At 63.9% G+C, this 15,501-nt stretch overlaps 1 protein-coding gene across 1 annotated transcript in view; it reads left to right on the forward strand.

Annotated features, from left to right (window-relative positions):
• LOC142435586 (putative bifunctional dTTP/UTP pyrophosphatase/methyltransferase protein) overlaps window positions 1-15,234 on the forward strand; it is a 22,453-nt gene extending 7,219 nt beyond the window's left edge. The window contains exons 3-13 of the mRNA XM_075539816.1: window positions 1,972-2,016; window positions 2,634-2,698; window positions 5,547-5,608; window positions 8,038-8,146; window positions 9,201-9,501; window positions 10,002-10,164; window positions 10,733-10,914; window positions 11,380-11,518; window positions 11,798-11,947; window positions 12,483-12,605; window positions 14,136-15,234. Of these exons, the coding sequence (XP_075395931.1) occupies window positions 1,972-2,016; window positions 2,634-2,698; window positions 5,547-5,608; window positions 8,038-8,146; window positions 9,201-9,501; window positions 10,002-10,164; window positions 10,733-10,914; window positions 11,380-11,518; window positions 11,798-11,947; window positions 12,483-12,605; window positions 14,136-14,338 (1,542 nt within the window). The 3' untranslated portion in view covers window positions 14,339-15,234. The remainder of the gene's footprint in view (window positions 1-1,971; window positions 2,017-2,633; window positions 2,699-5,546; window positions 5,609-8,037; window positions 8,147-9,200; window positions 9,502-10,001; window positions 10,165-10,732; window positions 10,915-11,379; window positions 11,519-11,797; window positions 11,948-12,482; window positions 12,606-14,135) is intronic.
• The last annotated feature ends 267 nt before the right edge of the window (window positions 15,235-15,501 follow it).

Here is a 15,501-nt window from a genome sequence, read left to right on the forward strand (position 1 = left end):
CATACAAAATCGATGTGTACGCATATCTGTCTGTCTCTATTGGATATAAATGTACATTGTGTAAATTTGTAATATCATGTTGGGTGTTTGGGGGTGTTCCCTGCGGAAAACACGGAGGGCTTCCCGAAGCTGCGTGCCGTCCAGTGTCAGTGCCTGCGGGGCCCCTGCCCGCCCTGCTGGTGTCTGCGTGTGGACGCGGTGTCGGCCGTGTGGCAGCTGCCCTGTAACCCAGCCACACACAGGCTGCCGAAGTGGACACTGTTTGTGTAGCTACACGAATGCCGGTTTGTGCACTTAACTAGATTGTCTGGTGTCTACGCTGTGCCCCCCGACACACATACACACTGTGCCCCCGAGACACCTCTCATGCCGGAAATTGAGCCCATGTTCTGGGATCCACTTGGCGCCAGAGACAGACGGACCCGCCAGTGGTCAGTGCACGCAGGTCCAGGCTGTCAGTGGTCAGTGCACACAGGCCTGGGCTGTCAGTGGTCAGTGCACACAGGCCCGCGCTGCAAGTGGTCAGTGCACGCAGGCCCGGGCTGTCAGTGGTCAGTGCACGCAGGCCCGCGCTGTCAGTGGTCAGTGCACACAGGACCGGGCTGTCAGTGGTCAGTGCACGCAGGCCCGCGCTGTCAGTGGTCAATGCACGCAGGCCCGAGCTGTCAGTGGTCAGTGCACGCAGGACCGAGCTGTCAGTGGTCAGTACACGCAGGACCGGGCTGTCAGTGGTCAGTGCACACAGGCCCGGGCTGTCAGTGGTCAGTGCACGCAGGCCTGGGCTGTCAGTGGTCAGTGCACACAGGCCCGCGCTGCAAGTGGTCAGTGCACGCAGGCCCGGGCTATCAGTGGTCAGTGCACGCAGGCCCAGGCTGTCAGTGGTCAGTGCACGCAGGCCCGCACTGTCAGTGGTCAGTGCACGCAGGACCGGGCTGTCAGTGGTCAGTGCACACAGGCCCGGGCTGTCAGTGGTCAGTGCACGCAGGCCCGCACTGTCAGTGGTCAGTAAACGCAGGCCCGCGCTGTCAGTGGTCAGTGCACGCAGGACCGGGCTGTCAGTGGTCAGTGCACACAGGCCCGGGCTGTCAGTGGTCAGTGCACGCAGGCCCGGGCTGTCAGTGGTCAGTGCACGCAGGCCCAGGCTGTCAGTGGTCAGTGCACGCAGGACCGGGCTGTCAGTGGTCAGTGCACGCAGGCCCGCGCTGTCAGTGGTCAGTGCACGCAGGCCCGGGCTGTCAGTGGTCAGTGCACGCAGGCCCGTGCTGTCAGTGGTCAGTGCACGCAGGACCGGGCTGTCAGTGGTCAGTGCACGCAGGACCGGGCTGTCAGTGGTCAGTGCACGCAGGGCCGGGCTGTCAATGGTCAGTGCATGCAGGCCCGGGCTGTCAGTGGTCAGTGCACGCAGCCCGGGCTGTCAGTGGTCAGTGCACGCAGGCCCGCACTGTCAGTGGTCAGTGCACGCAGGCCCGGGCTGTCAGTGGTCAGTGCACGCAGGCCCGGGCTGTCAGTGGTCAGTGCATGCAGACCCGGGCTGTCAGTGGTCAGTGCACGCAGCTCGGGCTGTCAGTGGTCAGTGCACGCAGGTCCGGGCTGTCAGTGGTCAGTGCACGCAGGCCCGGGCTGTCAGTGGTCAGTGCACGCAGGCCCGGGCTGTCAGTGGTCAGTGCACGCAGGCCCGGGCTGTCAGTGGTCAGTGCACGCAGGACCGGGCTGTCAGTGGTCAGTGCACGCAGGCCTGGGCTGTCAGTGGTCAGTGCACGCAGGCCCGGGCTGTCAGTGGTCAGTGCACGCAGGACCGGGCTGTCAGTGGTCAGTGCACGCAGGCCTGGGCTGTCAGTGGTCAGTGCACGCAGACCCGGGCTGTCGGGGCCTCACTGCCAGGCCAGTGCGATTGATCGCCCGGCGCACCAGCTGTGGGCGGCGCTGGGCTGGGTTCTGGTGCGGATTCTAATGCATCCTGGTTTCTTACAGGACTCCCGGACCCCCGACTTGGTCATCGGTGCAGACACCATTGTAGTGAGTGTTTGGGGGAGCCAGGTGGAGGGGGGCCCTGTCACCAAGGGTGGGTGTGTCTGGTATCCCCTGTGTGTCTCTGGCTCCACCCCTCCTTCACCCACATCCGTCTTGCACCACCTACTACATTCTGGCTCTGCCCCAGACTCCCCCCCTTGTGCCCCCGTCCACCCTCCACCACCCCTGCCTGCCCAGCCCCCACCACACACGGGCCTTCACCCCACCCCTGAATCCACCATGACCATGGCTCAGGGCAGCCCCCCCCCCAAATCCTACAATCATTCTGACTCACAGAAACCACAGGTCAGGACAGAGCTGCCCCTGGGGGTCTCCCAGGTGGTCAGTCTGCAGGGGAGCAGACGGTCTGGTCTCTCTCCCCAGGAGCTCATGGACAGGTGTCTATGTCTATCTGTCTATCTGCATAGCTACCTATCCATCACCTCCTTCGGAAAAAGACCAGACTGTAGAGACTGACCGCCTGGGAGACCCGCAGGGGCAGGTCCGCCCTGTCCTGCAGGGTCCCCGTGAGTCGGCGTCCCCTCGAGGGCAGTGGGTTGGGGTTTGGGTTTGTAGTGACCCTCCAGAATCCCCTCTCAAGACTCCACCCCCGCTCCCTGCAGACGGTCGGGGGCCTGATCCTGGAGAAGCCCGTGGACAAGCAGGACGCCTACCACATGCTGTCCAGGTGGGTGTCCTGCAGACCAGCCTGCACGTGGCCTCTGCCCTGCCCCTCCCCCGCCTCCTGGGTGCGTGTGCACCTGCTCTGCTCTGTCCACGAGACCCCCACCCTCAGGAGAGACCAGCCGGAGACGGGAAGTAGACAGTCTCATTGTCCACCTGCTCCGCTTCCGACCTGGGCCGGTTCACCCCTCGAACGTAGTGCGGACACCGGCCGGCCTCAGCGATGCTCCGGCTGTGACTACAGGGCTCGCCACCACAGCCGGTGACAGTCTCGTTTCATAGCAAACAAGGAATCGCGTCAGGCTGGACACGTCTGTATCCCGTTTCCTCCTCGCGTGCAGAACAAAGGAAGACCCGGTGTGCGGCCTGGTGGACCAGAGAAACAAGGTCACAGAGCCTGCCGCGTGGAGACGGAAGAGATTTACAGCAAAGAGCAATGGAATATTGAGGAAACAGCCCAGCCCAGTCCAGACCAAGTCCATCTGTCCAATAGTATTAGCCCACGTGTCCGATACTAGCCCCTAAATCCCTCTTCAGACTCACGCAGCAGAACATGCAATGGCAGGGAGAGCACGGGCCGGTGGGTGGAAAGCCTTGTGGATCCTGTGGCGGTGGACACATCTCCCGGGCTCTGGCTGCCCTCAGCTTGGCTGCACGTGGCTGGACTCACATAACAGAACCCCTACTCCCAGTCGGGGTCCCACAGTCTCACACACACACACACACACACTTCTCTGGTTTGCAAGTCACACGGAAATTTCTGGTCTCCAGAACCCAACACGAAGGGGGTGCCTGGCCGGAGCCACGATGTCCAGGCCTCCGTGCATGTGGAAGTTGGACTCTGAATCAGGAAGCTCAAAGAAAAACAGATGCACGTGGGTTGCAGGGCTGGAGAAGACCATTGACAGGACCACGGACAGCCCACGGGACAGACACGTCTTGTTGTGGACGAGTCGTCAGGAGAGGCCAGTCCCTGGGGAAGGACGTCGTGCTTGGGGAAGCAGAGGGGCAGCGACAGAGAGGACGGCCCTGGACGAGATGCACGGACACGGGGCTGCGGCCGTGGCTCAGACGTAGGGATGATGGTGGGGACGGGGCAGGACCGGGCAGTATGTCCGTCTGTCGTGCACGGGGTCGCGGTGGGTCGGAGCTGACTGGATGACCCTCAGCAACAAGAGGAAGAAACTCGAATCAGCACTCAGTGTCGTGGAGCCGATGCTGATCCACAGGACAGAGCTGCCCCCGTGGGTCTCCCAGGATGTCCATCTGCACAGGAGCAGGCAGTCTGGTCTGTCTCCCGAGGAGCTCATGGATAGGTAGATATATAGACAGACAGACACACTGCCATGGAGTGGGTGCCAGCACGCGACGCCCCTTGCAGGATGGAGCAGGACCGCCGCTGTGGGCGTGTGAGGCTGTTGGTCTTTAGGCGAGCAGGCAGCCTCGGGGTTGCTGTGGGGCTCCCCCCCCAAACAAAACTGAGGAAGAAGAGGATGCTCAAGACGACTGTCTGTGTCTGACGCCGGAAAACGTACGCAGCCTGCAGAGGGTGACTGAAGGGGCAGACAGGTGGACGTAGCGCGAGGAAGGGCAGGGGCGCTTCGCGGAACCTGCTGCCCGCGGACTAGTGCTCGCCCTGCAGGCCCGAAAGTGCAAAGAGGGCGCAGGACGAGGTGTGAATCGAGGTGCGAATGCAGGAGGGGGGGACGGGGGAGGAACGACGACGGGCCAGTTGACACGAGAAACAATTCCTGGGACTCAAGACGCGGCCCTGTCAAAGCCAGCGCCCCAGCCCCGTGCAGATCAGGTCCGTGCGCGGGATGCCTACGTCCCATGCCACCCCGCTTCCGACTCACGCAGCCTCGTGCAAGGAAGGGTGCAGGAAGACCGTGGCCCGTGGGTGCAGTTTGGTGGATCCCACGGCGGTGGGCGCACCACTGGGCTCTGGTAGCTCCCCGCACGGCTGGTCAACGGTTAGGTCAGCGGTTCTCAACCTGTGGGTCGCGACCCCTTTGGGGGTGCAATGACCCTTTCACAGGGATCCCCCGATTCGGCACAGTAGCCAAGTGAGAGTGATGGAGTAGCGACGAGAATAATTTTTTGGTATGAAAGGTTTCGCGGCAGGAGGAAGGTTGAGAACCACGGAGTCAGGTGAGGTTCCCAGGACCCTCCTTGTGCGGAGGCCACGCCCACTGGGAGGTGCCATCAGGCTGCGGCCTGATTGACAGGCTAGACCCCGCCCCTTCCTCTGGCCACACCCACCAGGAAGGATCTTCAGGCTGCGGCCTGATTGACAGTCTAGAGCCCGCCCCTTCATCTGGCCACGCCCACCAGGAGGGATCTTCAGGCTGCGACCTGATTGACAGGCTAGACTCCGCCCCTTTGTATGGCCACGCCCACCAGGAGGGATCTTCAGGCTGTGGCCTGATTGACAGGCTAGACTCCGCCCCACTGGTTGGCCACGCCCACCAGGAGGGATCTTCAGGCTGTGGCCTGATTGACAGGCTAGACTCCGCCCCACTGGTTGGCCATGCCCACCAGGAGGGATCTTCAGGCTGTGGCCTGATTGACAGGCTAGACTCCGCCCCTTCGTCTGGCCACGCCCACCAGGAAGGATCTTTAGGCTGCGACCTGATTGACAGGCTAGACTCCGCCCTTTTGTTTAGCCACACCCACTAGGAGGGATCTTCAGGCTGCGACCTGATTGACAGGCTAGACTCCGCCCCTTTGTTTGGCCACACCCACCAGGAGGTAGCTTCAGGCTGTGGCCTGATTGACAGGCTAGACTCCGCCCCTTCACTGGGGCGGGCGTGGTACCCGGGCTGAGGATGCTGCTGGGGTGTGTCTTGCAGGCTAAGCGGAAAGGAACACAGCGTGTTCACGGGAGTGGCCATCGTCCAGTGCTCCATCGCAGGTAAGCTCACCCTGGGGGTCGTCCCTCCCCTCCCCCCAACACACAACAGCACCCATGGGCCCTGGTGCCGGGCAGCCTGTGTCCAGTAAGAGAGGCCTGACTGTCAGTGTGTGTCTGCAGAAATGACCGCTGGCTGCCCTCTCCCACCGGGGCCCCTCATGACTCAAGGGTCGCCAAGTCCCAGACGCAGGGGTACTGGGCAGCGCCGCAGAAGAAAGTTCTACAAACCTTTCCTTTTTCTTTAAAAAAAATTGATTAGGGGGTCTTAGGGCACCTCCCAAAATCCATCCATCCATCCATCCGTCCATCCATCCATCCATCGTGTCTAACACATCTCTGCTTATGTGGTCATGATCTTTTCCAAAGCATTTTCTCTCTACCTGAGACCCTGGCATCTGCGCCTCACTTGTTACCCCTCTCTCCCCCACCCCCTCCCCCATGCCCCCTTGATGATTGATAAATTTTTCTTTTTTTATGTCTTACGCCGAACACTGTCTCATTTCACCCACTCTTCTGCTGTCCGTCCCCCCGGGAAGGGGGCCATACATAGATCATTGTGATCAGTCTCCCCTTACTCCCCCCCCACCCTTACCCTCCTAGTATCGCTGCTCCCCTTATTGGTCCTGGGGGGTTATCTGTTCTGGGTTCCCGGTGTCGCGAGCTCTTACCGGTACCCGTGCACATGCTCTGCTCTGTCCAGGTTGCTAAGATAGAACTGGGGTCATGGTCGTCGGGGGAAGGGGAGGAAGCGTTAAAGAAGCAGAAGAAGGTTGTGTGTTTCGTCGGTGCTGTACTGCACCCTGACTGGCTCTTCTCTGACAGGGGGTGTCCGATTGACTACTGAGGGGCTTTCGGTCCCCCTCTGCTCTGGTTGATGCGCTTGTTTGCTTGTTTTGTTTTGGATCTTTGATGCCTGGTCCGCTCCACACTCCCAAGTCCATTCCTGTAGGGACCGGCCTGGGGGAAACTGAGAAACCGGGAGGAGGGGGTCTGCAGACAAATTCTCAATGCTCGTAATTAAGGGGTCCGGGAGGCAGACGCTGGTGGACGAAGGCCTTCACGTTCATGGGTTGGAGGTGAATCTCAGCCACATTCTTCTAAGTAAAAGTCGTTCCCCACAATGTCATGCCGACCCCCCCCAATAATTCCATATTTAAGGTGCTGCGTGCAAGGATGTGGCTGCCACTGGATCCGCTCGAAGGTCAGCTGCTTAAAGGCTATCTGCCTGCAGGTTTTCTACCTTCCAGAGCAAAGGGACCCTATTATCCTGCACCCTATTATCCGGGCTCATCCTAAGTAATCCCCACTCCCTTCCGATCTGATAAGCCCACAGATTGTGTCCCTGGAGAAGAGCTCTGGGTCACCCAAGGTCAAGCCAGCTCAGCTGCCAGCCAGCCCCTTCCGTTACATATGTGTATGAAGTCACTTGCGTGTCCGAGATTTTAAAAGCCTGTTAAGAGAATAGATTCTCTCTCTCTCTCTCTCTCTCTCTCTCTCTCTCTCTCTCTCTCTCTCTCTCTCTCTCTCTCTCTCTCTCTCTCTCTCGGCGGTGAAATTAGGGTAGAAAGGGCAGAGAGACAGGGGCTCCCCTCTCCCCGTGTCAGGATCAAGAGAGAGCGAACGTCTTCTCCCAGTGGGTTTCTATAATCATCGGGCTTGCAAGCCATGTCAAACTCACACCTACCTCCATGGGCAGGTGGTCACTCGAGGCTCAGAGGTAACAAGGGCCTAGAGTTACGTCCGTGCCGTCCCCTGGGGTGTTCCTGAGCTCTCACGGGGGAGCAGTCTGATCAGCATCGGGGGGGCTGGCTGCGCCCAGGGTGGACGGACAGTAAAACCCGATTGCTACCTTAGAGGCAGGTAGCCTGCAGGTGCACAGCAAGCTGGACACACTTGGGGGGGCGGGGCTATTGTGGCAACTACCCCCCCTGGGGGGCTGGAGAATGCACACTGGGAGTCATCTTGATCTCATATGTGGGAGACCCCCTCCCACCTCTGGCCACTCGCAGTTTCATCCGGCCTGAAGGTCGCTTTGCGTCGGGCTGGGTGCATGGCAGTGCGCGCAGTGGGGTAGGCGGGCTCTGAACCTCCGGGTCACTGGTTTGCAGCCCCAGCTGCTCCTAGAGAAGGCAGGAGAGACTGTCTGTTCCCGTAGAGTCACATTCTCAGACACCCATGGGGCAGGTGTACCCCGACCTGCAGGGTCGCTGTGCTTCGGCCGCACAGACCCAGAGTCGGGGTGCATGGTCTATCGATGGAGGGTCTACAGGCTGCTACCTGCTCCCCGAAATCTGGGGAAGGCACTTCAGCTCTTAGCACACCTGGGCGGCAGCGCCTCTGCAGAAAGGCCTGGCGATCTGCGCGCACACATCAGTGTGCGGACGCCCGCGGGGGCGGGGCCGTGACACCTGCGGTTGCTGTGGTTACAGGCAGCCGGCTGGAGACCAGCGTGGTGGAGTTCCACGAGGAGACCAGAGTCCAGTTCTCCGAGCTGTCCGAGGAGATGCTGTGGGAATACATCCACAGCGGGGAGCCCATGTGAGTCCCGCGCCGGAGGCCGCCCCGCCCACCGAGGGCGTGGCCAGGCAGCCCAATGAGGTGTCAGGGTGTAGCCCCGCCCACCGAGGGCGTGGCCAGGCGGCCCAATGAGGTCCCAGGGTGTGGCCCCGCCCACAGGGGGCGTGACCAGAACAGGGCCCTACTGGAGATCCCAGAGAGGCATCCCCGCCCACCGAGGGCGTGGCCAGACAGTCCAATGAGGTCCCAGGGATGTAGCCCCGCCCGCAAGGGCGTGGCCAAGATAGGGCCCATCTGCAGAAGGCGTGGCCAGATGGCCCAACGAGGTCCCAGGGAGGCAGCCCCGCCCCCATTGGGCGTGGCCAGACAAGGCTCGCCTGGAGGTCCCAGAGAGGTATCCCCACCCACAGAGGGCGTGACCAGAACGGCCCTATGAGGTCCCAGTGATATAGTCCCGCCCACAAGGGCGTGGTCAGATGGCCCAATGAGGTCCCAGGGAGGCAGCCCCGCCCCCATTGGGAGTGGCCAGACAGGGCTCGCTTTGAGGTCCCAGGGAGGGAGCCCCGCCCACAGAGGGCGTGACCAATGGGGACCTGGATGGTGCCCCGCCCATAGGCGTGGCCAGAACAGAGCCCCTCCCTAGGCCACTCCCTCCGTCCTTGCCTCGCCCCCACATGGAATGGCCAATGAGGGCCCCGCATGATGCCCCGCGCACAGAGGGAGTGGCCAGCAAGTGCCTGGGGGCCTCTCCGGTCCAGAAGGGGCGTGGCCGGCCCTGGAGTTGATGGGTTGCCCCGCCCTTGTAGGGTGTGGCCTGCCGGGGTCCCAGCTTCCCGCCCACAGGGGGCGTGGCCATTAGAATTCTCCCAGAGCCCGCTCCCTCCCTGCACCGCCTGGTGCCCCCAAAGCACTCTCTTCCCAGGGCAGCGTTTTAAGCAACGGAACGCCAGGCCTTTCCTCCGAGGCTCCTCTGCGTGGACACGCAGTCCCGGCCTGCCAGCCCCGGACTCCCGAGCCAGGGAAAAAGCGGGGGCAGGGGGGGCGTGGAGGGGTGCTGACGCCGCGCCTCCCCCAGGGACAAGGCGGGCGGCTACGGCATCCAGGCCTTGGGCGGCATGCTCGTGGAAAGCGTGCACGGGGACTTTCTCAACGTCGTGGGCTTCCCGCTGAACCACTTCTGCAAGCAGCTGTCGCGGCTCTACTGCCCGGAGGCGCTGCGGGGCGTCAAGCGCGACCCCCTCCTGCCCGCGGAGCCCTGGGACGCCTCCCGCAAGAACGACACCTGGCCGGGGCCCGCCTGCAACGGGGCCGTGGATGCGCCGCCCCCCTTCCCCTGGGAGCTGCTGAGCCTCATGGAAGGCTTCCAGGGGTCTCAGGTACGCCCAGCTCGGAGGGGCAGGTGGGGGCCCGGCCACACACGTGCCGTGGGATAGAATCCGCCCGAGGTGTCGCGGAAGAAAGGCCTGGCATCCCACTTCCGGAAGAGGAGCCTTGCCCCAAGAACACCTTGGGCTGCGGGCTACTCACCGCAAGGCCAGCGGTTTGAAACCACCCAGATCAGGGTTTGGAGTTTGGAGAATCCTGTGGGCGCACTTCCACTCTAGCACCCAAGGGGGCCACTCCTGACTTGGACTCAATGGCCTGGGGGGTCCCCGGGTGGGGGGCGAGGGGCTGGGGGGAGGTACCCACCCAGAGCAGCTGCCGAACAAAGGGCTGGGGGTCTGTCTTGGAGAAACAAGTTCCCCAGGGCCCCAGTACAGCACCGTTCCTCCCTGGGGTCTGGGGGCCCGGGTGCACTGGCCAGGCCCTTGAGTGGCCTCGGGTGCGTCCTGCTGCACCTGGTCACCCCCCGCCCGGCCTCTGTCCTGCCCTGCAGGTCCTGTTCACAGCCTGCAGGCTGGCCGTGTTCAACGTGCTGAAGGACGGGGCCTTGCTGTCCGCAGCAGAGGTGGCCGGCAGGATCGACGCATCGCTGTCCGGCACAGAGTGGCTGCTGGCCGCCTGCGCAGACCTGGGGCTGCTGGAAAGGCGGGAGGAGGGTGAGAGGGAGCGGCCTGGCGGAGAAGCGGGGCGGGGTGGGGGTGTGCCGTGCGAGAGGTCTGCCTTCCATGTTGGTCCCCAGAGCACCAGAGATACAGGTCTCTGGGAGACTGCAGATGAGTGGGGTATCCGGAGGATGGGAATGAGGGGGACAGAGATATGGAAACACGCCAAACTCAAAGCCATCCATGAATGAGGACCCTGCAGGACAGGGCGGAGCTGCCCCTGGGGGTCTCCCAGCGGTCAGTCTCCCGTCATCAATAAAGATCTCGTCTACACAAGCTGCACTGGCTGAATCACTCACATCCCCTCTGGTTCTCCATCTAAGTCAAGGTGTGCCTGGTCTCACAGAGGGGTTAGCCTTGAGCCGCTAAACTCAAGGTCAGCGGTTCAAACCCACCAGCCGCTCCGAGGGAGAAAGACCAGACCGTCTGCTCCCGTGCAGACTGACCGCCTGGGAGACCCCCAGGGGCAGCTCCCTGTCCTGCAGGGTGGCCGGGATTGGGGGGATGTCTGTGTCAGCTGAGGATTAGGTGAACTAACGTCTGGCCCTGCCCCCACTCCCAGGTTACTGCAACACGGAGTCTGCCAGCCTGTACCTGGTGTCGGGGGCCCGGCACGCCCTGGGGAGCCTGGTCAGGCTCTGTGACAGCCACAGCCGGGACTTCTCCGACCTGGAGGCCGCCATCCGCCAGGGCGGGGCGCTGCTGCAAAGGGTGACAGGGAGGAGGCCTGAGGACGCGTGGAAGGTACCCAGGCTCAGCCGGGGTGCCGGCCACTCGGATGGAGGCCACCAGAGCCCCCCCACCCCCCGCTGCCCCGTGCATGCCTGGCACCAGGTAGACCTGGACTGGCAGCGGCTGGCCCTGCAGCACAGGGTAGAATCACCTCTCCCCGTGTGGGCAGGCAAGGCCGACCTGGTCATCGTCAAGGTGAAGGGGGCGGGGTGGAGAGACAGCCAGGTCTTTTCTTCCGCAGCCCCTGAGGCAGGTGCCAGTCCACACCCTTGTTTGATGTTGCCCTAGCGCGACCTTGGGTCCTTGGCACACGAATTCCATCCTCAGGCGCCCTGTTTCCGAACATGGTCCCGGGTGGGGATGGTCCGAGCCCTGCAGCCGGTGGGAAGGCCGCTGAGCCGCACCCCCCAGGCCCTCCCTGATGGAAGGCTGGGCTGGGGTGCAGGCCGGCGTCCCTCAGCACCCCTTGCTTGGCAGGGCCCCGACCTCCACAGTGGAGGCGACGGGGTGCGGCTGCGGGTGCTGGGCGCCAGGCACGAGCTCGCTGGGCTGAGTGCGCACGCAGTGGCCACTGCCTTCGACCTGTCGGGGTTCAGCGCCGCCTGCCACCTGGGCGGTGAGTGTGCCGGGGGATCCCCTAGCCACGTCAAGGGGCAGGGGGTGGAGCATGCATGGGACCCCGAGACCCCCTGCTTCCTTTGGGGGCCGGCATGGCCTCCCGCACCGCACCTGCCATTCCATCTGCATGGCCCCCTCTCCGGTGGGGAGAGGGAGAGCCGGCAGCCCCCCTGCCGCCCCCCAGATCCCGCTGCCATACTCTGGGACCCCGCCCCCAGGATGGTGGTCCAGGCGCCGGGGGAGCCCGGGAGCTATGTGCGTCCACGTGTCTGTGCAGGCGGCACCGGGGCGCTGGCCCTTGGACTGGCCCGGGAGTACCCGCACCTGCAGGTGACCGTGTTCGACCACCCGGACAACGTCCGCCTCGCCGCGGAGGAGCGCTTCCGGCCCGCCGAGCCGCAGGCCGCTCGGATCCGCTTCGTGGCAGGTGCGCTGCTGCGCACGCGCGTCTGCGGGGTGGGGGGCAGGCAGGGGGGTGCCTGGCTGGCCTCGGGTGTCAGTGCAGCTGGACTGTGCGTGCGCGCGCGCCTTTGTGAGTGTTCCTATGTCTGTACCTGATGTGCGCGCGTGTGTGTGTGCTGGGCTCTGTGCAGGTGTGTAAGGTGTGTGCGTGTGTGCTGGGCTCTGCAGGTGTGCAGGTGTGTAAGGTGTGTGCGTGCATCGGAGATCGGGGAGAGCTCAGTGGGGGGTGGGAATGGTGAGGATGCATGACTAGTGGCCCAGGACCTGTCACAGGGAAGGACTTCCCCGCCTGCCTCCGTGAATTCTGGAATGCCCAGCATGGGACCTTGGGGGGCCGGCAGCTGGCCAGGACTCAGCGGTCCTGCAGGGGGCTGTGTCTCAGTCCTGGCCCCTCACAGCCAGCCCAGGCTCTGTCCTCCGTGCTGGGCAGTCCCTGCGGGTCAGGGAAAGGCCAGGCGTCCTGGTCCCGATCCCACCGTGTCCTCTTGTCTCTGCGCCAGGTGACCTTTTCAAGGACCCGCTCCCGGAAGCAGATCTGTTTGTCCTTTCCAGCCTCCTGCAGGACTGGCCCGAGGACAGAGTGCGGGCCCTCCTGGGCAGGCTCTCCCAGCACTGCCGGCAAGGTGAGTGCGTTGCCAGCCAGGTGAGGGCACTGCGGCCAGAGGGGAACACTGCCAGCCAGGTGAAGGGATTGTTGGCCAGGTGAGAGTGCCAGCCAGGTGAGGGCACTGCCAGCCAGGTGAGGGAGCTGCCAGCCAGGTGAGGGCACTGCGGGCCAGGTGAGGGCACTGCCAGCCAGGTGAGGGAGCTGCCAGCCAGGTGAGGGAGCTGCCAGCCAGGTGAGGGAGCTGCCAGCCAGGGGAGGGAGCTGCCAGCCAGGGGAGGGAGCTGCCAGTCAGGTGAGGGAGCTGCCAGTCAGGGGAGGGAGCTGCCAGCCAGGTGAGGGCACTGCAGGCCAGGTGAGAGTGCCAGCCAGGTGAGGGAGCTGCCAGCCAGGGGAGGGAGCTGCCAGCCAGGTGAGGGAGCTGCCAGCCAGGTGAGGGAGCTGCCAGCCAGGTGAGGGAGCTGCCAGCCAGGTGAGGGAGCTGCCAGTCAGGTGAGGGAGCTGCCAGCCAGGGGAGGGAGCTGCCAGTCAGGTGAGGGAGCTGCCAGCCAGGTGAGGGAGCTGCCAGCCAGGTGAGGGCACTGCCAGCCAGGTGAGGGAGCTGCCAGCCAGGTGAGGGAGCTGCCAGCCAGGTGAGGGCACTGCCAGCCAGGTGAGGGAGCTGCCAGCCAGGTGAGGGAGTTGCCAGTCAGGTGAGGGCACTGCCAGCCAGGGGAGGGAGCTGCCAGCCAGGTGAGGGCACTGCCAGTCAGGTGAGGGCACTGCCAGCCAGGGGAGGAAGCTGCCAGCCAGGTGAGGGCACTGCGGGCCAGGTGAGAGTGCCAGCCAGGTGAGGGAGCTGCCAGCCAGGGGAGGGAGCTTCCAGCCAGGGGAGGGAGCTGCCAGCCAGGGGAGGGCACTGCGGGCCAGGTGAGAGTGCCAGCCAGGTGAGGGAGCTGCCAGCCAGGTGAGGGCACTGCGGGCCAGGTGAGGGAGCTGCCAGCCAGGTGAGGGCACTGCGGGCCAGGTGAGGGAGCTGCCAGCCAGGTGAGGGAGCTGCCAGCCAGGGGAGGGAGCTGCCAGCCAGGTGAGGGAGCTGCCAGCCAGGGAAGGACACTGATTCTCTGGCAGCAGCGAGCTGGGGATCAGGGGTGGGGTGGGGGTGTCTGATAGAAAGCCCACTCACTGCCATGAGTCCATCCGGACTCAGTGCCCAGCAGGACAGGCCCCACCTGCCTCACAGACGACGCTGGACGGGGTGCTCAGCCGCCTCTCTCCTGAGATGCTGGTCTAGAAAGGTGTCCTTTCAGTTAGCAGCCCACCGTCTGAACTAGACGGACGGATGGACGGATGGAGAAATACAAATAGATGGATGGACGGATAAATGGAGACACAGACTGAGCCCACCCTGGCCCCCTCCCTCTGGCCATCCTGCCCTGCACCGTCTCAGACCCCTCACTTCGCAGGGAGGGGGAGGGGGGTCATTACCTCCCCGCATCTGCGCGCTCCACCAGGCGCGCCCCTGCCCTGTCCTGCCCTCTCCAGCCCACTATCCCCCCCTTTCCCGCAGGCTGCGGACTCCTGGTGGCCACGACCTTGGCGGAGGAGGAGCGGCCAGCGCATCGGTCATGGAGGGACGCTGTGGGGCTGCGGCCGTGGGGTTCGGGGCGCAGCGCGGGTCACTACAAGCGGCTGCTGCAGGCACACGGCTTCAGCGAGGTGCGCATTGCGCGCACGGGGGCCCTGCTGGACGCCGTGCTGGCGGCGCGCTGACCACGGCCGCGCGTGGACACTGGCCACGCGGCGTGGATGAGGCCTGACCGTGCCGCGTGGACGCTGGGGCTACAGGCACGCATGGGCTGGACAGACCCCCCACCGAGGCCCGCGGGAACATCGCGGCCCGGCAGCGACAGCCGGACTCATTAAAACAGCGGAAAACAGCCCCCTCGCTGTCCGATGGTGTTTGGGGCGCGCTGGGGACCAGCAGGCTGCAGGCTGGGGTGGACAGGGAGCCCGCACGACAGCCTGGGCGGGAACGAGTCGACCTACATGCACGGATAGACGCTGCCGGGTCAGGGTGCCCGCGGGTCCTCACAGGCGCAGGGCCGGTGCGTGGAAGGTGATGCCAGGCCTTTCTTCCTCTCCTGTCCGGTGGGGAAGTCCTGCCCAAGCCGCTCAGACTGACCGCTGTACACGAGCCCAACCTAACCCACAAAGGCACATCGCCCTCGGGGCAGACGGCGGACGCTGGACCCCCAAAGGGGAGTGTTTTATGCCGGAGACATCACTGCCCCCTGCAGCCTGTTCTCGGTGCTCTGGGGGGGTGCACGGGGTAGGCAGGCCTTTCTTCCTGGTCTCTCGGTCTGGAAACTCTCCTGAGACCAGTCTACTCTGACCCTGCTTCTGTCTGACATTCTGGTGACCCGTTTCCAGCCCCATAGCAGAGCATAGTTTGCCATCACCCACGGGGTTTTCACAGCCTGGTTTTCAGAATTGGGGTCTCCAGCCCTTTCTTCCTGGTCTCTCTCGGTCTGGAAGCCCTTCTGAGATCCGTACTCCACGGGCGACCCTGCTGGTGTCTGACATCCCGGTGACACGGCTTCCAGCTAGCTCTACGGGGCATCTTGGGGGACACTTGCTCCCCAACTCCCGGGGGGCCTCTCTCATGTGTCTTGAGATGGGGCACCATCACAGGTGTGGGGGCCCAGGACTTGGGAGCATCCTGCCGGGTGGCCTGGCTGTGGGGCCTTGCCTCCGGGCATCGGGGTGGCAGGCTGGTCCCTGTGGCTCTGGGGAAACCCCTTGCCCTCAGCTCCAGTCCTGGGCTCGGTGGGCAGCAGGGTCGGGGAGCACCTCCTTCTGAGAGCCCTGTTTCTTTTTTTAAAAATGTTAATGAATCATTTTATTGGGGGCCCTTCCAGCTCTTACCGCGACCC

Source organism: Tenrec ecaudatus, chromosome Y, assembly GCF_050624435.1.
Source record: "Tenrec ecaudatus isolate mTenEca1 chromosome Y, mTenEca1.hap1, whole genome shotgun sequence".
NCBI lineage: Eukaryota > Metazoa > Chordata > Mammalia > Afrosoricida > Tenrecidae > Tenrec > Tenrec ecaudatus.